At 41.4% G+C, this 22,854-nt stretch overlaps 1 protein-coding gene across 1 annotated transcript in view; it reads left to right on the forward strand.

Moving 5' to 3' along the window:
• The window catches only part of EML6 (EMAP like 6), a 178,220-nt gene that overhangs the window by 63,103 nt on the left and 92,263 nt on the right, over positions 1-22,854 (forward strand). The window contains exons 5-10 of the mRNA XM_087823568.1: positions 1,438-1,623; positions 3,150-3,285; positions 12,451-12,652; positions 15,211-15,348; positions 17,631-17,887; positions 20,015-20,227. Of these exons, the coding sequence (XP_087679694.1) occupies positions 1,438-1,623; positions 3,150-3,285; positions 12,451-12,652; positions 15,211-15,348; positions 17,631-17,887; positions 20,015-20,227 (1,132 nt within the window). The remainder of the gene's footprint in view (positions 1-1,437; positions 1,624-3,149; positions 3,286-12,450; positions 12,653-15,210; positions 15,349-17,630; positions 17,888-20,014; positions 20,228-22,854) is intronic.

Below are 22,854 nucleotides of genomic sequence, written 5' to 3' on the forward strand. Positions count from 1 at the left end.
AGATCCTTTTATTCCTTCCATGTGTACTTTCGTGCCTTTTCATAAAAACAATACCCAAAGAAATGAATCACCCGAGTTGACACTTTCCTCTTTAATGAGAGAAGAATCGTGTATTGTCCCAAAGGGTTGCACACCTGTCTCTCTTCCTCCCCGAGGGCCACCTCCTCCACAGCTGGCTGAGTCCCAGCCTTCCTGGTGGCACAGCCATCCCAGAACTGCTTCTTTTGACGCCCAACTGCTCTGAGAGGATCACCATTGTTTCCTCTCCTGCAGGCACAAAAATATTAGGTTTGTCACTGGTTTTTCCTCACACATTTCCTGTCACCTAGATTTGCCTAATCCTGCTCTCCTGAACCCCAGTGCAATGCCTTCCTCACCACCCATCCATATCCTACTCCTGCTCATCCCAATTAATTCAGCTTGCTCTCTCTCTGAAATCTCTTGCCACTTGTATGTATTCTGAATATGCTGTCTTAAAATGATCTCTTGTTTTATATGTATCTTCATTAGATTTAAAGTTCTCAAGGCAAAGATCAGGATTTCAATATTTTGTCATGTATAACCCCCCTTGAACCCTTACTTTTGGGATAGTAATATATGTCTTAGTCTCTTCTCAAGGGTATTAGGAAGATTAAATAACTAGACATATGTAAAGAGCCACTCCACTATAAGCTGCAAGGGACTATATATATGGCACTAAAGTTATACCATTTCATATATTTTTTAAAAACTATGTCAAAGCAAAATATTTAATTTCTGTATAACCATGGGGCTCTCCCTGCTGCCTTCTATAAAGTAGCTCAAGCTTTGTGCTTATGGTTTCCACATGATAAATTATACCACTAAAACTGAAATGCCTAGTCATTTATTTGGCTCTATGGAAATACAGCTTATATTTAAAAACATATTTCTAAGTAACATTTTTACAGTGAAAATTTATAACATTTTTAGTTAGAAAGAACTTGTTTCCAAATATATTTATACACACCAAAAAAATGCCTAGAAGATATTTCAGTGTGTTAGCAGGAGGTTGTGGATATTTTCAGTTTTCCTCTCTATCTTTCCTGTATTTCTAAACTTCTCTACAATGAACCTGTACTAGTTGTGTAATTTGACAAGACATCAAACAAAAACATGATGATTCACCCACTTTATTCCAACTCTGGGAACAGTGACATTTTGTATTAAATTACCATTTAACAGTTAGCAAAGTCTTGGAATTTTGGAACTTTGAACATTCTGAGTTTTTTTTATGCTGCTAGTTGGCTGAAATGCTTTGCAATTCTCTGCTGCCACAGCAAAACAAATTGTGTGTCCCTAGTTCATCCACAGCAAATTATGTAACTTGTATTGAAACATAAGCAAATAAACACTAATAATGAGATACACTGGAATATTCTATTTTGGGATCTATTTATTTTATCACTTACTTTCTAGTTTTGGACACTATGTGGAAATGCCCTGACTGCAAAAAGAGGGATATTTGGCAAAACAGGGGATCTTCAGACCATCCTTTGCCTTGCGTGTGCCAAAGAAGACATCACCTACTCTGGTGCTCTAAATGGGGACATCTATGTCTGGAAAGGGCTCAATTTAGTCCGCACCATCCAAGGAGCACATAGTGTAAGTACCCCCATGTGGAAATTTCGTGTGATTTATTTAATAAGTTAAGGTCCCAAATCTCTATTTTTCCCCCCATTGCTTTAGGATCGGCCACCTCTGCTGAACACTTTCTAAACATGCCTGAAAGATTTCACAAATTTTTTTGTTTTCCTAAAAGAAATATTTCAAAAGCATCATAGTTTCATTAGCCTTCACCTCAGCCACTGGTTGGCTGAGCAGTGTCGTTAGTCAGCGACAGTAGCTCCACAGAAGACTAGAACCATTTCATCATCAGTTTCTTACCCACCAGCACTGGTCAGACTTTACTGCGCCTGCAGATCTCCTGGAGGTCGTGCTGACGTGCAGATCCTGACTCGGTGGGTCTGGGATGATGTCGCTGCTGCTGACCTGTGGCCCGCACCTTGATTAGCAACGGTGGAGACAACTGTTTTTCCATTGATTAGTAGGGTAGATTTCCCTCGCATCCAGTTCCACATCACAAGCTCTTAAAATGCAAACGGCAGCCACTGACACACTCTGTGTGGATAGTCTGCTCTGCAGGAACAGGGCAGATTGCTTCCAACCATTCTGCTCGATTTTGACACATATTAAAATCGTTGCATTGCTGTGTCTACAGATGAGAAAATGGAGATGATGCCAATGGTAAGGCCTATTGTAGTAAGTGGAAATGCGGTAAAATGTTATAGAGACTTGATGGCCCTTTCCGTATCGCCTCCAAATTGATCCCCTATTACTTATAATAGGAAGAAAAGTCTAAACAACTCTTAGCAAAGAGCTATGAAATGTTAGATCTTTTATTGTTTTATATGGTCAAGACCAATTTTCTTGGCTTTGATTATTGTGAAACAGCTTTTTAAACAATGGAGAGGTCAGTAGTTGTCCTCATTCATAAAAGAGCCGCCTTAGTAACCTAATTTCTCTTTACTCTGGATCTGACGTCAACATTCCTTACCTGTAACACTTTCAAACAGAGCAAATAAAATATTTTCCTGCAGAGAAACATCTTTAAATTATGAAACTACTTCAGGTGTGAAAAAGCATCTTCGGTGACGTTTAAGCTAATACCACTGTAATTTATGTTTTCAGTTAGGCTCAGGTGGTGCCTTCTTGAGCTCATTGAGATGCGTTCATACCTGTAGAAATGTTTATGTTCCCAGGCCACGTATCTTTACTTGATTATTTGGGCAGCAATTTATGTTAAACCCCTCCACTGTTGCATCTTTTCTTTGTAACGATCACTTGTTTGCTTTAACCAAGGAATTCTGAACAGTTTTTTTACAACCTGTCACCAGTTTAGTAATGGCAAAGGAGCTCTTGAACTAGTTTGCTCTGGTGGTTCCTATGATTAATTTTTAATCTAGCTAAAATAAAGGATACTATAAATGGCTGCTTGTTTTATTGTCTGGATTTTAATAGAGAACAAGGGATTTGTTTTTATTTTTGTTTTTATTTTTAATCATCAAGACCCAGCCACGATGGCATTTAGAATGATGGCAGCATTGAGTATTATGTGCCTTAATTAACAGGCTGGGATCTTTAGCATGTATGCCTGTGACGAAGGCTTTGCCACCGGTGGACGTGACGGGTGTATACGATTATGGGATACTGATTTCAAGCCAATAACCAAAATTGATCTCAGGGAGACAGAACAAGGATATAAAGGTAATACATGTATTAATACCTACCCATAACTCTGAGTGTTGAACTCAGCGTGAAGTTCTGTATTTGTATTTGTTTTTCTGTACACATCTTATTCCACAAAGGACTTGACACAATTTACATAAATATGGCAAATACAAGATTAAAAGTATGTTAAAAATAAATGGATGCCCCCTTTTTTAAAATCTACACAAAGGTATCTGTATGTACTGGCAGTGGTCCTGGTGCAAGGATAAACATAATGTTAAAACTACTGAGTGGTGTTCTGGGGAATGGGACCTGCATTGGTAAAAATGGGGAAGTTCTGGACAAGTTGGTGACCCTAAATGTGACCGCACCCGGCCTCTGAAAGTAAATAAACAAGTCTACGGCCATACCACCCTGAATAAGCCCGATCTTGTCTGAAAATAAGTAAACAAATAAATAAGTGATAGAGAAAAACAAGACAAAGAAATCATTTTAAAAAATAGCTTTAAAGTAATAGCTACCATGTTAGTGGAAGTTAAGAGCATGGGTTTCTGGTAGGCAGCCACCATTCTACTTTCTGTCTCTGAATTTGCCTAGTTCAGGGACCTGATGTAAGTAAGTTATACACTATTTGCTCCTTTGTGACTGGCTTATTTCCCTTAGCATAATGTCTTCAAGGTTTACCCATGTCGTAGCATGTGTCAGAATTTCCATTGTTTTTATGATTGAGTAATGTTCCAGTGTATATATCACATTTTGTTTGTTCACCTGTTGATTTACGTTTGGGTTGCTTCCACCTTTTAGTTATTGTGAATAATACTTCAGTGAATATGAGTGTTCGAATATCTCTTTGAGAATGATTTCAATTCCTTTGGCTGTATATCCAGAAGTGGAACTACTGAATCATGTGCTATTTCCCTTTTTGAGGAACTGCCGCACTGTTTTCCGTAGCAGCTGCGCCGTTTTACGTTCCTGTGAGCAGTATGCAAGAGTTCCAGTTTCTCTGCATCTTTGCCAACACTTACTTTCTGGGTTTGTTTTTGTGTGTGTTTTTAATAATAGCTATTCTAATAGGTAGGGAGTGGCATCTCATTTTGGTTTTGATTTGCATTTCCCTAATGATTAGTGATGTTGAACATTTTTCATAAGCTTGTTGGCCATTTGTATTATCTTTGGAGAAATTTCTATTCAAGTCCTTTGCCCACCATAAAATCCATTTTGTCTTTTTGACCATTTGTCGTTGAGTTGTAAGAGTTTTTTACATATTCTGGATATTAACCTCTTATCAGTATATGATTTGCAAATATTTTCTCCCATTCTATAGGTTGCCCTCTCACTCTGTTGTGTCCAGTGCTGCACAACAGTTTTTAATTTTGATGTAGTCCAATATAGCTATTTTCTTTTGTTACCTGTGCTTTTAGTGTCATATCCAAGAAATCATTATCAAATACTATTTCATAAAGCTTTTTCCTTGCATTTTCTTATAAGTGTTTTATAGTTTTAGCTGTTATATTTAAGTCTTTGATTCATTTTGAGTTAATTTTTGTATATGGTATAAAGTAAGGATTCAACTTAATTTTCCCCCCAAATATTTTTATAACTTATTTGGCACAAAAACCTGACATGAACTTATATGAGGCTGTTTATTGTCTTCATCTGTATGAATATTCATACAATTCATTGCAGAAATACTTGCTTTAAAGGTGCTGCCCAGATTCCATTGGATGTATGACGTGAGCCCCAAATTCAAAATTTTCTGAATTCCCAAACATACCTGACCCCAAAGCATTTCAAATATATGGGATGGCCCGACCAGGCGTGGCTCAACTGTTGAGCGTTGCCTAGGATCCAGGAGATCACGGTTCAGTTCCTGGTCAGGACACATGCCCAGGTTGTAGGCTTGATCCCTAGTTGGGGGTGTGCAGGAGGCAGCCAATCAGTGACTCTCTCATCATTGATGTTTCTATCTCTCCCTCCTTTCTCTGAAATCAATAAAGATATATTTTTAAAAAAGATTACATATATATATATATGGGCTGGTGGACCTTCAATACATTTTTTAGTGACTGTCAAATCCTGGAATTTTCAAGCTGGGAGAGATGTTGGGTGTTAGTGTGTGGAATGCTCTCATCCTATAGATTAGCAGAAAGAGGCTCAGGGTCACTGGCATCAAGCTAATGCAGGATTAGGGACTTAACTCAGATCTCACATCAAACTTCATAGCAGTGCATTCTGAGTCTGGTCATTTTTAAAACAAATTTATAAGTCTGGGTAAAATAATGAAGCTTAAATGACTTATAGTAGTAGCAAGAGAAGCCAAAAATGACTTTTAAAGCAAGTCAACGAAAAGAAATTACATCTATGGTGATAAAATACTTTGAATTAATGGCTGTAAATGATTACGTCTGGAGGAATACAGTAATTATTCACATAGTATAAAGTATATCATTCATTTATTTACCCATTCAATATCGGGTATTAAGCATCTATTAAGTGTCAGATAGGTGCTTACAAACCGAATAGGCTCTTCTAAAAAGCATGCTTCAGGCATTGTATTGGAGTCTTTTGTGTGTTTGTTTTAATTTTCAGCACCTATTTGTTGAATCCTCGCTGTGTGTAATGATTATAAGCCCCACATCCTGCGAGGTATCTTGCGCTAGGTCAGGCGGCATTCCCTGTGCCCAGCAGGAGTTAGGAGGCTGAAGTCGCAGAGACGCAAGGTGCCCCTCAGACCTCTCGGCGGCCCCGCTGCCCACGCGCTGGCTGAGCCACCGTCTTGCACGGAGATTACTGCGGCTGCTTCTGTCCCTGCTTCAGCCGTCACTCTCAGAACAGCAGCCAGGGGCACTGTTGGAAATTTATGAGCCAGATCACATTATTCCTCCCCTCAAAACCCTGCAGGGGTTCCCGTTTTCCTCAGAAAAGTCAAAGTTTTCAGGATGGCCTAGCAGCCCCTTCTCTGCTGGGTCAGCCTGCCGTGCTCCAGCTGGGCCCCCAGGGACCAGGAGTTCGTAGAAAGTACCAGGGAAGTGTCCTGATCAGAGCGCCACCTCTCTCCGTGGCTGAGAACCCCTGGTACCGAACATTCAGAGAGCACCTCTCCAATCGGAGAGCAGCCTTGTTCCCGACAGAGACGGAGCAAGCACCTCGATTGTTCTTCTGGTCCCTTGGGTGGTTTCATGAGTCGCCCTCTTTTCCTGAGGGCTTGGGCTTTCTAATGCGTCAGGGTGGAGTTTTCCAGCACGTGGCTGAAGGATCACTGCATTAGAATCGCCTGGGGATTCAGCCCAGAAATCAGAATTTTCAACAATCTGGCTAAAGTCTGAGAACGCACTCGCTGGGGAGCAGCTTGGTGATGGTTCTCAACAAGTGGTTCTCAGCCCTGGGGAGCTGAGGTTCCTGCAGACCCACTGGGAGGAATCGCTGGGTGGGGTCCAGGCATCTGTCTTTTTAAAACACTTTCCATGTAGACTCAGGCACAGTAAGGGGAGGAGCAGCTGCTCTTGGTCTTTTACCATATGTCAGGCCTAGGAACACCAGATTTAAGATCACTAATAAGTACCAACTCCCTCCCTGCTGCCAGACTTCCCTTCTTGGGCCAAATAATTGGGGGAAAAGGCCCTCTTATTCCCAGAATAGTTTGTTCTCTCTTTGTGTGTTGAACCACAGCCTTTCCTTCTGAGAGTCTGCAGTGCTAGCACATCAGAGTGATAACAAATAAGTTATAACACAAGGGGGCATATACAGCAATTTCTTTCCTTTTTTTTTTTGGTTTATTAATCCTCACCTGAGGATATTTTTTAAAGAGAGTGGAAGGGAGGGGAGGGAGGAGGGGAGAGAGAGAGAGAGAGAAAGAGAGAGAAAGATCAATGCGAGAGAGACACAAATTGGTTGCCTCCCGCACATGCCCCGACCAGGGCCGGGGATTGAACCTGCAACTCAGGTATGTGCCCTTGACCAGAATCGAACCCCCAACCCGTCAGTGCTCGGGCCGACACTCTAACCACTGAGCCACACTGGCCAGGGCTGCAGCAATTTCTTCATTGCTCCGGGTTCCAACCCTTCCCAGGGCCAGAATCAGACCACATGTAAAGCAAGTTGTTCTCCACTGAGATATGAATTTAATAAAAAGACCACACAAAGCACCCAAACCTCCTGGTTAAAATAACAACTTGCAGTTACTGGTTAATTTACTATGTGCCAGATACTGGGTGAAGTTTTTAATATATTATTGTATTGAATCCTTAAGCAATGCTAGGAAGTGTGAGGGCTAATATTCTCTCCACTTTACAGATTAGGAAACTGAAGATTTGAAAGGTTAAATAGCTTTCCACGTCACACAGCTGGGAGGGGCTGGGGCTGGGATAGAGATCCAGTCTGTGAACTAGTGGAAAATAAACAGTGTCCTTTAGGTGTGCGTTAATATTCATGATTTTCAAGGACTAGATGTCCCCATGCCCGGGTTTCAGGTGTTGCAGAGAGGGTCAGAAGGGTGCTTTCCCACCCTCCGGATGTAAAAGTGGCCGAGGACTGGTGAGAATTTGCTGAGGGTTAAGTGGGGGGTTGCTGTCTCCCGCCATCTGCTGGCTGCCTGCACCAAGCACAGGCCAGAGCCCCGCGTTTCTCACCCAGTGGCAGAAACCGTGGTATCCAAGATGCGGACACCTTACAAATTCAGCGCAATGCCTTCAGTTCATACTGACAAAGATCTCTGAAGCATGCACGCGCCACTCCCCGGGCCTCTCCAGGACGTGCCCAGAAGACACTGTGCTGTTCTCTTTGTCACTCTTGCGTGCAGAACAGCAGTTGGGTTCAGAAATGGTGAAAACAGAACATTATTAGGAAACCTGAATACAATTCTGTACCCACAGAGGTGTCTTCAGGAAGCAATTTCTACTGGAAACGGTTATTTCGAAAGTGAGAATGGCTGTGTGCTGTCTGTCTTCCTAGGTGGCCCCCTGGGGTTGACTCGGCTGATATGACAAAATGCAGTTTATCTGTTTGGAGAACTGAGTGTTTGTGAAGAGCCTGAGCTGGTTTCTGAGAGAAAGTGTTCACAGCTCATTAAGTTTATGTTGTAAACAATGAAAATGGAACAACTCCTCTCATTGTCTCTCCTCCTCTCCTCCCCATATTTAGCCAGAAATAATCCATGTTAATTTAACTTCACTGCCTTTGCCTTGTGTAAAGCTTTTCTGCCTCACGTTGGCTGCTTCAGCAGAACCCTTTTTTCAAACGAGATCTCCTGTAAAACAGATCACGAGGTGCGGAGGGGAAAGCAAGGGTGGGATGCTCAAGCTCTGCGTCCTGAGTTCTCATGTCCGGGCCCTGTCCTGGCCGGGCCCCGGGGCTCCTCCGAGGAATCCCGGAGCCCCCTGGACGCAGCCTGGAAACCCTGCATAACGTGGCCGGCTCCTCAGTCTTGGCTGAGTTGGAAGGTTCTTCTTTCCTCCTAAACCTCTTTCTAAAAAAAGACAAAGCAGATGTTTTAAAAATGTTAACATTTGTCAGTTCCAGATGGTTGTTTGTTACAATATTCTTGTACCTTTCTGAATTTGTTCCCCCAAACAAGGTGGTAAAAAATAGTGAGGGTGATGGGGGATTAAATGTTCGTACTCTGGAGCAAATACAATGCCAGATCTTTGGGAGAAATTTTGGTTTTCAAGCCATTTAGCCTAGTTACTGGACACGCTGCGGGAGGCCATGGGGAGAAGCGGCATATTCATGCTTCTCATGGGCAAATGCTCTTTCTGCATCTATTGAGATTATATGATTTTTATCTTTCATTTGGTTAATGTGGTGTATCACATTGATTAATTTGCAAATGTTCAACTATCCTTGTATCCCTGGAATTAATGCCGCTTGATCACGGTGTAAGTTTCTTTTGACGTATTGTTGAATTTGGTTTGCTAATATTTAGTTGAGGATTTTTGCGTTTATGTTCATCAAGGATATTGGTCTATTATTTTCCTTTCTTGTAGTGTCTTTGTCTGGTTTTAGGAGGTAATGCTGGCCTCCTAAAAGGAGTTTAGAAGTGTTCCCTCCTCTGGTAATTTTTGGAAGAGGTTCTTCAGAAGGATTGACTGTTTCTTCTTTAAATGCTCGGTAGAATTGACCTGTGAAGTCATCGGGTGTGGGATTTTGCTTTGTTGGGAGGTTTTTGATTGCTGGCTCAATTTCTTTACTTGTTATTGGTCTGTTCTTATTTTCTATTTCTTCATAATTAAGTCTTGGAAGTCTTGTATGTTTCTAGGAATGCATCCATTTTTTCTAGGTTGTCCAATTTGTGGGCATATAATTGTTCATAACAGTCTTTATAATCTTTCGTACTTCTTTGGGAATAGTTGTAATATCTTTTTTATTTCTGATGTTATTTGAGTCCTCTCTCTTCTGTGCAAGTCTAGCTAAAGATTTGCTATTTTGCTAATCTTTTTTGTTGTTGTTGTTAAACAGCTCTTAGTTCCATTAATCTTTTCTATTGTCTCTTTAGTCTCGTTTTCACTTATTTTGGCTTTGATCTTTGTTATTTCCTTCTGCTGACGTCGGGCTTAGTTTGTTCTTTTTCTAGTTCTTTGAGGTATGAACTTAGGTTGTTCGTTTGAGATCTTTCTTCTTTGGTAATGTAGATTTTTATTGCTATGAACTTCCCCTTTAAACTTCTTTTGCTGTGTTCCATAAGTTTTTGTATGTTGTAAATAGATGAATATATCCCTCCATCTTTGAATGTTCTCACCAAGAATGAGGATATTGTCTTTTATTTATTGGTATCTCCATGGACTCAAGAAATGTTTGTTTTTTTGGTGTTTTATTTTATTCATTCAATAATTCTTATTGAGCATCTGTTCCATGCCGGCCACTGGGGATCTAGCCGTATATAAAACTGAGAAAACTTGTCTTCACAAACATTAGAGAGAGAAAATGGGCAATAATAAACAGGTAAATTATTTGATGTTTTTGCTGATGTTGCAATACAATTAATATCCTCCTTTAATTCCTGTTTCTGAAGAACAAAGTGTTATATTTTTTTCTGTAATAAAATTATAGATGACACGAGGCCTGCTGGGGAGACAACAAATTCACCACCCCTCTGGGAGGAAACAGGAATAGGTTAATTAGTGAACAGTCACTAGTCCTCTGAGGAGGGTAGGAAAGAGGGAAGGACAAGAAAGGGACGGTGGCAGGAGGATTGTTGCTCTAAGGCAGCTGCTCTGGCACCTGCCGTCTTACCCTGACTGCTTTTCCCACCCAGCTGCCCCTCCCAGCCTTGAAGCCCATTGCCACGTTCACCGCGTGCGATTTTGAGTGACTGACCCTGAACTAGCTGTTGCCAAGATAGTCCTCCTTCCTACTCACAGCAGGAATGATAAGTCTGCCTGGGTGCTGTCCCCTTCCCTTTCAAGACTCATGACAGTGAATTCAGAGCCAGGAACAAAGAGACTTATATCGCGTGAAAATAGCCTTGTGCCTTAAAAACTACTTTTTCATAAATAAATGAATTACCTCATTGGATCCTTTCAAGACCACAGTGAGTTAAGGTGCGGATTCGCGTTGGAGTATCCACATACCCCCAGTGAGCTCTTCTGTCGCCTCAGCATCCCATCTGCTTTAGCATTGCCCTGGATTTTTTTTTAATAGGCTTAATTTTTATAGAAGAGTTAGGTTCACAGCAAAATTGAGTGGGATTTATAGAGATTCCTCATACAGCCGTTGTCCCACACACTCACAGCGTCCCTGACTGTCAGCGTCTCCCAGCAGGGTGGTGAGCCTGCAGGGACGCGTCATGATCCCCCAAAGCCTCACGTTAGGGCTCACTCTTGCTGGTGTATGTTCTATGGGCTTTGATACATGTATGATGACATGTGTCCATCATTATTCCTACGGAATAGTTTTAGGGCCCTAAAAATCCTCTGTGCTTTGCCTCATTCCTCTGTCTTAGACTTTTTTATTTTGTAATTGTTATCAGAATTTTATATTAAAAATATTTTTGGTAGAACTAGTTAATACGTAAATCTTGCAACATCGCGAAACTGCTTTCTTAGTTAAAAATATTTCAAAAAATTATGTAAATTTAATTATTTTTAGAACTTCCTTTTACTTTCAGTGGGCCCCAATTTCGGTGATACATTACATGGTCTCTATAATTATACTATACATTTTATGAGGAGAAAGCCTGGTCCCCAGAGAGAAGGTGACTCCTGATCAGGTGCCGAGCAGAGTTCAAGCCCAGGTGCCCTGACTTCTGTACTTTCCACACCAAAGCCTCGAAGTTCACTGGCCAGGCAGCTCAGATCTCAAAGCTCATCACATCCTTCCCTGGCTAAGTGGGGTGGCTTCTGTATTTCTAATTCAGACGTGAGAAAATTCACCGTGTAAGTAAATAAATAACCCAGTAAGGGACAGACAGACTGCAAGTCTGGAGATCACAACTCAGGCAGGGCAAGAAAATCTACCTAGAGAAGGCGAAATACAACAGAAGCGGAAGTTCGGGTTTTAGAGCACCATGTTTTTAGAGAACATTCCATCAAGAGTTGGATGTTCGATGGTATTCTGAGACTGAAATTAGAGTTTCATTTGCATATTTCTGGGACACGGAGCATCTGTTATCCCACAGAATGAGTCTGGGCTCTGATCAAACACACATTAAACTTGCCTAATAGGATAATGAACTATTCTGTAGTATCCGCCACATATCATTTTACTGTAATGTTAACATCCTGAAGATTGAAGTGATTATTAACTTTTCCATAGCAAGTCAGAAGAAAATAATTTGAAAAAGGGTTAGGTTTTCATAAAGACCAATTTCTCCCCTTATATTCATTTTAAGAAGTAGTTTTAAAACTATATTGGGCTTGGGATCAATGGGGGGGGGGGAACAGGACATCTGTAATACTTTCAACAATAAAGATAAATTTTAAAAACAACAGACCTATATCCGGCTGTAAAAACAGATAATTATCCCAAAGTCAGACAGGAAGGATTGATGTTTTGCAAAATAGATTACGAGGGGTGGGGCAAGTGACCAGTACATGTAAGGAAATAGTGAGTCACACGGAATTATGTGGGTTTTGTACTCCACCCCCCGGGTTTTTAAGATGTGCTGCATTAGATGCTACCCAATGAGAGGGTATCTACTTCAGGTGTTTTCTTTCATTCGTAAGTGATGTGAAGATATCTTTTATTTGACATCCCCATTTTTGCCAGGCCTCTCTATCCGGAGCGTGTGCTGGAAAGCAGACCGCCTTCTGGCAGGGACCCAGGACAGCGAGATATTCGAGGTGATCGTGCGAGAGCGAGACAAGCCCATGCTGATCCTGCAAGGCCACTGCGAGGGCGAGCTCTGGGCCCTGGCCCTGCACCCCAAGAAGCCGCTGGCCGTGACTGGCAGCGACGACCGCTCTGTCAGGTAGGCCCCGCGGTGGCCCTCGTCACCTCGCCGACTTCCTTGGGATGGCAAATTTATTTTGGTCAAATTTGCTTGTTCCTTAAGAGAAGGCTAAACCGCAGGGCAGAACCACGCAGTTTCCACATGGAATGTGCAGACTTTCGCTCAACAGCAGTTGACCTCTTGGCATTTCATTCTCTCTCTTTGGTTCCATCTTAAGTTGTGAAATTGTTCTTATGAGTGAAGATGCTACTGGTGAGCCTGGCTTCGGGTCCGAGAGCTGAGCGCACCCCTGTGTTGGTGGCATGTTTCCCCTCCCGCCTCCGGGCCTCTGCAGGGGCCGCCCAGCAACCTCGCAGTTTAGTCACAGACACTCGTCACCGTGGGAACGTCCATCCCAATTTGCAAAGTTGTCTTCAGCACTGGAGTAAATAATTATTTCTTTATAAATTCTCAGGTGACATTTTGAACACTGTCCTCAAATCAAAGGGAAGTGCCGGTTCCTGAGGAAACAGGCGGGTTTACTAGGGCCTCGGGGGTTCTTGCTGTGGGTCACGTGTTGCTCTTTGAGAGCCTGATACCCCATGAAAAGAGCAAAATGCATCTGCTTCCAGCATCCATGTGCCTGTTGAAGGACCGAACGTATGATTTAAAAGTGTGAGGTGAAGACTATTACACTGGTTTCAGTATTTTTTGTTTCTCATTAAGCTTTAAATGTGCTTCACAACGAACAGGTCAGAGAAAGACTGAGTGACGATGAGAGGAAGAGACTGATTGATCGATTGGTTGATTGCTGCCTCTGGATTTTAGTGTTAAAATAGAACATTGTAAACTAAAGGTTCCTGCTCCCCCCCGCCCTTGTTCTGTACGTCTGTGAATCTAATCAAAATATAATCGGTACATTCATCAGTAACGTATAATCTAAAAATAAATCCATTTTCTAGTCTCTGCTAAGCGCTAAGCCTCATCAATCTAAAAAGCAGTGAAGGCAACTCCAGTTGTCTCCTCGTGTGACAGGAAAGGGTACCCCGCTTACACTCGGCTTCGCCCCCTCCCCTCCCCTCCCCTCCCCTCCCCTCCCCTCCCCTCCCCTCCCCTCCCCTCCCCTCCCCTCCCCTCCCCTCCCCTCCCCTCCTTTCCTTCCATTCCGCTGAGCTTTCCCCCAGCAGCCGAAACAAGGCACCAAGTTATTCTAACGCCTGAGAAACGCGATTCGTTCCCATCCAGATGGAAATGGTTCCAAGAACGTCTTTGGCTTTCGTCTTTGGATGACTGTGTTGAGTCTCAGAATCTCAAACTTCCCCCAGGAGCCCCAGTGGCCCAGATTTGTCTGATTTTCCTTGAACGTGAATTTGGCTAAGATTTTAAATGGAAATTTACACGGAGTATGGACATTTAGAAAGGGCATAAGTCATAATTTCTTGAGAAAGATGAGCCGAGTGACTTTATAGGGACGGTACAGTTTACGGAGGGGCGACGTAAAGATAGTACAGGGCTAAACCAGCGAGAGGCTGCGACTAGGGGACAAGGTGTCGAGGGACGCCGTGAGCTGTGGACCGAACAGGGCTCAGTGAACCACTCGCGGAGCAGCTCCGCACTGTAGGGAGCTGGCCCCATCGCCCGATGGCGGGACGCAGGGAGAAGCTCCTCCCCTGTCCCTTACTCTTGCCTCTATGGCAGAACTTCACATTGTCGGTCTGTCTACCAGATGTTGTTCGTGTGTTAAGAGAAGACTCTTAAAAGCACTAACGGGGTGAAGTCAGACACCACAACTGCAACTCTCACGTAAACCCCCACTCAGAGCTTCAGAAACTGAGTTCATGTTTACTCAGTTTGAGGTGCTTGGAATAGGTGTCCCCAGAGGGGCTGGAAACTGTGTTGGCTGCACTTGACCCTTGACCCCTGTTTCTCCAGCGGAAGCAAGCTTATCAGCCCGGGGCACTGTGGGGAGTGTCTGCCCCCGACCATGAGGGGACCTGTCAGCAGCGGGGCGCCCAGGGAGCTTGTGACGAAAGACAGCCTGTGACTGTGTACGGCTGACCCTGGAACCGCCTTGGGCAGGGGTGTCATTGGCTTTTCTCCATCTCAGCTGTGTTTTCTTTCTAGGGAGGCCAGTAAATGGGATGTATATTTCAAACCATATATGCTTAAATAATGCAGTTACTAGATGGGTACTCATATTTTAAAAAAAACAAACCAAACTATAATAGCATCTGGTAGTGTTTCTTATCCTGTAAGAGTTATTAATAACCATGGGTATGAGTAAAGAACTTCTTTTCATTTCCAAAGAGAAAAGTAAGATTTCATGTGAAGGTAGTGTTTAAAATTTCTTTTTTCTATGAATATCAAAATCTTTGGAAATGTCATCTCATTTTATATTTCTTGCCGGGTATTTCTAATGGGGGAAATGACCCAGAGGTAGACTCAGCCCCACCCCGGGTTCCCAGACATGCTGTGAGGAAGGGCAGTGTGTGAAGTCGCCGCCTCCTTTCTTGCTGTCAGTGTGGCGAGCAGGCCCCCGGCGGCCTGATGACCATGACAGTTGGTTTGGTTTGTGTCTGTCTTTGCTCTGCGCTTAGGCTCTGGAGCCTGGCCGACCACGCCTTGATCGCCCGCTGCAACATGGAGGAGGCAGTTCGGAGCGTGGCTTTCAGCCCCGACGGGTCCCAGCTGGCCCTGGGCATGAAGGACGGCTCTTTCATCGTTCTCCGAGTCAGGCACGTACTGGGACTGCAAATGCTATTAAAGATGCTCTTACGTAAAATAAACAAACAAAACAGAATCAGACTCATAGATACAGAGAGATCAGACTGACGTGGCCAGATGAGAAAGGTTGGGGGCTGGGTGAAAAAGGCGAAGGGATCAAGTACAAATTGGCAGTTACAAAATAGAAACAGGAACGTAAAGTACAGCACAGGGAATATAGTCAGTAACATTGGAATAACTATGTATGTGCCAGGTGGGTACTGGAAATATCAGGGAACACTTTGGAAAGTATATGATTGCCGAACCACTACACTATACATCTGAAACTAATACAAAATAATATTGCATGTAAACTGTGATTGAAAAATAAAACTTAAAGAAAAAAAAGATGCTCTTTTGTTAGAATTAAGATTCTCCTGGTCATAGTGGATGCCGGGACCTTAGGAAAAACGCACTTGCTCTTTCAGATAGGAACGGTACAGATTCACAGTCCCCGGTCTGTAACGACGAAATCTATACTCTGAAAATACCAACTTCTACGGTGACTTATGTGGCAGAGAGCCTGCCCCGGTGGACTGATGTGAGACTGTATATAGTCTGTCAGTCTCTTAGCAGGAATAAACATGTATCAAGTGATTTGCTGCAAAAACATGAATGTGTTTAATACAGGGTGCTGGCCCAGCCCCTACTGGTGATGTTACATAGTATATTATATGTGAACCTTTTAAAAATCTAATGAACAGAGAATTCCCAAGCTCATCTGGTCCCAAGGGTTTTAGATAAGGGATTACGTGCTTGTGGTAAGTCAAGAAAAGAGAAAGAAAGAACAAAGCAGCCTCCAACAGCGCTAGACTGTTAGCGGTAAGCTCGAGTAAAAGACTTCTTCCACCCACAATTGACAGTAAGATAGAATATTTCATACCTATTGACATCCTATATAATTCCTCTGAACACATTGGTGGTTCTTTTGGCTCACCCATTTTCTGATTACAGAAAGGAGATGCAGCCAGAAATTAGACACGGCATGTTTTGCAAGGAGCAAATTCTATATAGCTTTGAAAAATGTTCTTGGCACGGTGTATTACACTAAATTCTCATTACCAGCCACACGTAACTTACGACCAAATTGGTGGGCAGCATTTTCTTTCTGTGCTTAGTGATGTGTGAAAAGATGGCTAATGACCAGATTTCCTTTTCTTTTTAGTAGATTTTCCAAGCCCCCCCCCAAAAGCCCCCCACACCTATTTTATAACATTATAGTAAATTGTAGTGCTATTATTAAATGATAGCAGGTGTGAGGAATTATGTGGAGCAAATATTTGGCATTGTTTATGCATCCAATTTGTTTGGAGTTGATGAAGGCATCATTATTGGCTCAGGGGACCCGCCAATCATAATCCTGTCTCACAGCTGCAGAAAAACTCTCAGTGAGCTTTCAAATGAGGGCAGAAATTCCTACCAGAATCTGATCAGAAAGGATATAAGATATTCCGGTGATTCAATGTATGCATTGTTGACCTTTCATAATGAAAGTTAAATAATTCCATAACTACTTGTCATAAAGAAAACTAATTTTCCTCTTTCACTTTTTGGACTTGCTCTTCTTGCAGCAATAAGCATTAAGCAGCTTTCTTGTCCTTAAAATATAAATATTAAAAAAGCATGTTTTATTTTTTCTTTTATTATTATTTTAAAAATATTTTTTTAATTGATTTTAGAGAGAGGAAGGGGGAGAGAGAGAGAGATAGAAACATCAATGAGGAAAGTAATTGATCGGCTACCTCCTGCATGCCCCCTACTGGGGAGTCTGCAACCCGGGCATGTGCCCTGACCAGGAATCAAACCGTGACCTCCTGGATCCTAGGTCGATGCTCAACTGCTGAGCCACACAGGCGGGGCAAGCATGTTTTATTTTTATGTTAACCTTGATATAGCTACTATTTTCCATGACACATTTTAAAACAATTTTACAAACCCCAATTTTTTAACAAAAAAAATTTAGAGAAAAATAATATATAATTAAACATGAAAGCAAATAGGCATTTAATTAAAATTTCTTTGGTTTTTACTTTGGAAACCCCAAATATTATTTTAAATATTATTAATTTTAACTAAATTAGCTGTAAACTTTAAATAATATTTTATATCTTTCCTCGAAAGTTAATTCTCTAATTCCTATAGGCATTTTCTCCCTTTTAAAACAATTTTTTCTCTGGCACATATACTTTAATACACAACTTGAGGTTCCTATTTCTAGATTTCCTGCTTATCGCTTTGCTTTTTATTCTTATAGAGATATGACAGAAGTGGTTCATATCAAAGATCGAAAAGAAGTCATTCATGAGATGAAATTTTCTCCAGACGGTTCTTATCTCGCAGTGGGATCCAACGATGGGCCAGTGGACGTCTACGCGGTTGCCCAGCGGTACAAGAAAATCGGGGAATGCAGCAAGTCCCTCAGTTTCATTACGCACATTGACTGGTCTTTGGACAGTAAATACCTGCAAACCAATGACGGCGCGGGAGAGCGGCTGTTCTACAGAATGCCCGGTGAGTCCCGCAGGTGTCACGCGTTTGCGAGCAGAGCTTCGAACCACGTGAAGGAAATACGAGAATGTTGTTAGGACCTCAGGGCAAGGAATGTTTTCAGAAACAAGACCCTCAAGCCACAGGCTCTGAAAGATGAGATTAATAAATTGGAACACATTAAAATAAGAAAATTACTGCACCACAATAGAGACCTTGAGTGCAATGAAAACACAAGACATCAACTGGGCATAAGTACTTGCAATTGTTATAATGAACAAAGGAGATACACAAAGAATGCTTAAAGATAAGAAAAAGAAAAAGATGTCTAGAAAAAATACTAAAAGTATGAAAGCTTAGAGGATCACATTTTTATTTACTGTGATTGCCTTAGTCTCAAATCTGTGTTATTTATAAGTGGAAGCCCATATTATTTGATTATTTGGTGAATTGTACTATTGGAATTTTAAGAGTCATTTGACTTATCTAACCTCATAAACTGTCATAAATAAAAGACAAATTTCTGTATTATCTTTATGCTTTTTTAATGTAAGAGGAAAAATTTAATATTTAACATAAATCTTGACCTCAAATAATATTTTATATTAAATTAAAAAAATATATATGTCTTTATTGATTTCAGAAAGAGGAAGGGAGAGGGAGAGAGAGAAACATCAATGAAGAGAGAGTCATTGATCGGCTGCCTCCTGCACGCCCGCTGCTGGGGATCGAGCCCGCAACCCGGGCCTGCGCCCTGACAGGAAATCAAACCTCGATCTCCTGGATCCTAGGTTGATGCTCAGCCGCTGAGCCACGCTGGCCAGGCTTATCTTAAATTTTTTGAAATTAATTGAAAAATTAATCTTAACAGAAAATAATGTGTAACATGATATAACTTCAACTTTTTAAAGTCTCTGCCCTGTCAGGTTTGTTATCACTCCATTACTAAGTATATTTCTTTGTGTCTACTCTCTTTGATATTATTTCATACATATTTCCCATATGTGAAAAAATACAGAACACATGTTTGCCATTTACAATAACAAAATAACATCCTGCTCAGTGATAATATTATCCTTTGCTTTCTCATTTTCCGATTATTGAACATTTGGGGGTATTTCTGCTTTCTCCGCCGGTACAGACAGTGCCTCTCCAAATGTCTTTGTACAGGTGGGACTTGCGACTCTGAGTCACTTCCTTGAACTATATTCTCCAAAGCAGGAATACTCCATCGGAGACTATGATCCAAGCGTAAACTGTCTGGTTCTGTGTTCTCTATAATGAGTCTTATGTAACCCTGTGGTAGAGTCAGGACATCCGGGTGCCGATGGATAATGCACCATAGTAATATATGAGAGCGTCATTCTCACAGGTTCTTTATTTGAAAATACTCACTTATTTCTAGGGGGAAAGTGTGTGGCAATACACTTAATTGTCTTCATTTTGAATTTTAAAATTGTGTATAACTTAAACATTTCCCCAAGCATTTCTTATTATGTATGATTCTCCTTTGTGTGTTCCCTGGAGACACCCATCACCAGTTGCTGGTAGAAACTGGGTTCATGCAACATTAAAGAACATCCCTCACATCAGTACTATTTTCCCAACCAGTCACATTTATTTCATGAACATTTGGTGAATTTTCATTGTCTAGCACTTTTTAGTTTAAATAATAAAATCTATTAATTTTTTCCACTAATTTATTGAGCCTGAATTTTTTTTAAAAAATCACTTCTATAGTTCCTTAAATTATGAAAAGTATAAGTTAAGAATAAACTCAAAAAAATCTGGCAAAATGGTGACTAAATATGATAATGTATAGTTTAATAAAAATCATTTCCACAATAATACGAAGCATACATTGTATGTATCTAATTAAGGTGAAGCGAAAATTTGTATTTTAGTTAATCCACTTAGTACAATGATCATTTTCTTTTTTTTCTCTTGTGTCTGAGTTTTGAGCATGTGCTTCCTTTAAATCTTGCTGGGGAGAAAAAAAAAATCACCAGTTAGGTAAAGAGATGAGAATCTATACCTTGCCTTTAAAAAAGATTTTAGACCTTTATAAGAAAAGAAAAATAAAGACAGCAAATCAGAATATACTTTTTATTTAAATGTAAAATTATATTAATATTTATTGGTTCTTTCCAGCTGGGAAGCCTTTAACAAATAAAGAAGAAATCAAAGGGGTCCCCTGGGCCTCCTGGACCTGTGTGAAAGGCCCTGAAGTGAGTGGAATTTGGCCGAAATACACGGACGTCACTGACATCAACTCAGTGGACGCGAATTACAACAGCTCCGTGCTGGTGTCTGGAGATGATTTTGGGCTGGTCAAATTGTTTAAGTTTCCTTGTCTGAAGAAAGGTAAGGCCAGAGGAGATGTTTCATTTAGACTTCACCTGGCACACACACGGTAGGCTAAGGCTTGTTTTCTTGTCTGTTCTTGCAGACTCTCAATTTTATCTTTGTATTAGTATTACTCTTGAACACTTTTAAATAGAATATACTGTTGATGTATACTTTTGACCTTCTAAAATATGGGGTTTTGTAAATATAAGTCAGAGTTTGTTGAGAGAGTTTTTACTCACTGTTTTCTGATTCATGAGCCTCATGTTTCATGTTTTAGGCAAGTCCTATTTTATTTATATTTATGAAAATACAACTTAATTATATGTTACATGACAGTATTGTAATTAATTTTTTATGTTTCATAGCAAATTGTGATTATACATGGCAAAGCAAAGCAAATCCTTGTAGACATACTTAAAATAAAATCTGAAAGTGATTGCTCTTTCAGATAATAGGGTTTATGGACCCCTTGTCATAGCACTGATTCTGCAAACCAGATTTACACAAGTGGTGACATTTTTGAGAGAGACGATTGATTCAAAACAACCATCTCTGCCTTCATGTTTTGTTGTTTTGTTTCTCTTATTGTCAAAGTCTTGTTATATCAGTTTTTGTGGCACTTTCGGGCTTTGTAGGACGTGACTGAATTAACCATGTTATGACCTCCCCCTCTTCTTCCTTTGCAAGTTTAGGCAAAGCCCATACAGAGGCTCTTCTGAGACTCCCTGATTGCGCCCTGAAAATCTGATCTTAGGAAAGTAATCTGCAGGGACATGCTGCTGCCTGAAAACTCTCTCACTTGAGCAACTTTTAGATTAAGCAAGGAAAAGGGATTGAAAATGTAATCAGAAAGTCATTTTGAGCTAACCGGCAGTTTTGAAGCAGTGGCAATTACAGTACAAAATTGAACATAAAATATGTAGCAAAACCACCATCCCTTACACTTGACAGAATGGACATCAGTTTTAAAATACTTGCACAAAATTACCTCAAATGTGCCAAATTCAAACTCTTCTCTCTCTCCTTAATGGGTCTTTTGAGTAATGGCGCATATCTTGTTAGATTGAGTAGTGTACTTGCAGAAGGTAAGTTAGGCAACCAGAAGGTATCTGGGGATTCAGGAGAAACATCAGTGGGGTCAGAAGCAACACTATTGGTCACAACTATCAGGTCACAACTCAGTAAGAGTTGTTAACTCCTTTGTATCACCTAGCCTTGTAGGGGGAACTTGGGTCTGGAAAATAGCAATGAAAAGGTAGATGTTGGGTTAGAGTCTTAGAATGGGAGGGTCAGGCAAGGTGGGAGGAGGTTGTGAGTAGCCCCGTCTGTCAAAATGAGACACTTTATATGTAAAACAGCCCTGGGGGTGATGGCACACGGGATGTCTGAATGAATGAGGAGAGGTAAACAGCCAGTGACAATATGGTGAGAGTAATAGAATCTGCCTCATAATCTGCAGAAGTTGCCATGTCCACATAGCAAATTTACTTGTTCTACTTTTCATGACTCATGGTTTATAAATCTTGCAGTTTGCTGCAGGGACGTTCAGGCTTTTGTAGCCTTTTTATGGCAGAACTACTGGCAGACAAGTTTATACAAGACTTGTTGATGGAAATAATAGCAGTTGGTGGAACTTGTCTCCCTGTCACCTGGTACCAATGACAACGTTCCCCTCACTTTTGAACCTGTAAACAGCCAAATACGAGCAGAGGCTGTTGACCATGAAAGCGCGTGCAGACTGAGCAAGCAGGATTGTTTTCTGTTGTGCAGTGCAGGGGCAGGCGGGCTGTGTGGCTAGAGCATGACGAATGAGGGGAGAGTTGTGTACTGCGAGGCTGGAGAGGGCAGTGGGGACCATGTCAGGAAGGGCCTTGTAGCCTCTGTTAGAAGTTAGTCTAAGTGCAATGGAAATCTATTGAGGGTTTAAAATGGAAGTGTGACATGACCAATTTAAGTTTTTGAAAGACCCCTTTGATATTGAGTGTGATGGATTCGGGTAGGGGAGGCTTCAAGCAGAGAGATTATTGCAAGTGTCCAGGTGAGAGGTGATGTAGCTTGGACAAGTTCTTACAAACAGACACCAAGAGAGGTGATAGAGATTAGGAAATAGTTTCAAGGTAGAGCTGAAGGTCTTGCTGATGCATTGGATGTGGGGATAGACAGAAAGAGAGGAATCGAGCATGATTCCTAAGTTTTGGGCTTCAGCAATGGGGTGGATGGTGGCACCATTTCTAGAGATGGGAAAATGAAAAGGGAAAGGTTTAGTCTCTGTGTGTGTCTTATGGGGGAATAAGAGCAGGCGAGTAAGGGAAAGGGGAACTCATCAGTCTGTTTTGTCCGTGATAAGTGTGAGGCAGGTATTAGACACCCAAGTAGATATGACCCATTGGCTGTCAGCAGGCCAGGGGAGTTCAGGGCTGGAGATGAACATTGGACAGTTGAACATTGACAGTTGGAGATGAAATTGAACATATTGACAGTATTTAAAACCATGGGAGAAAGGTCAGTAGAGAGGAGATGAGGGCTGAGGGCTGAGGCCTGAGCCCTCCTGGTGGTTCAGAGGAAGAAGAGAGGCCTTCTAAAGTCACTAGGTGTCCCAAGAAAAGCCTTCGAAGAGATGGCTGTAGCCTTTATTTGTTCAA

This window comes from Miniopterus natalensis, chromosome 13 (assembly GCF_054644295.1).
Source record: "Miniopterus natalensis isolate mMinNat1 chromosome 13, mMinNat1.hap1, whole genome shotgun sequence".
NCBI lineage: Eukaryota > Metazoa > Chordata > Mammalia > Chiroptera > Miniopteridae > Miniopterus > Miniopterus natalensis.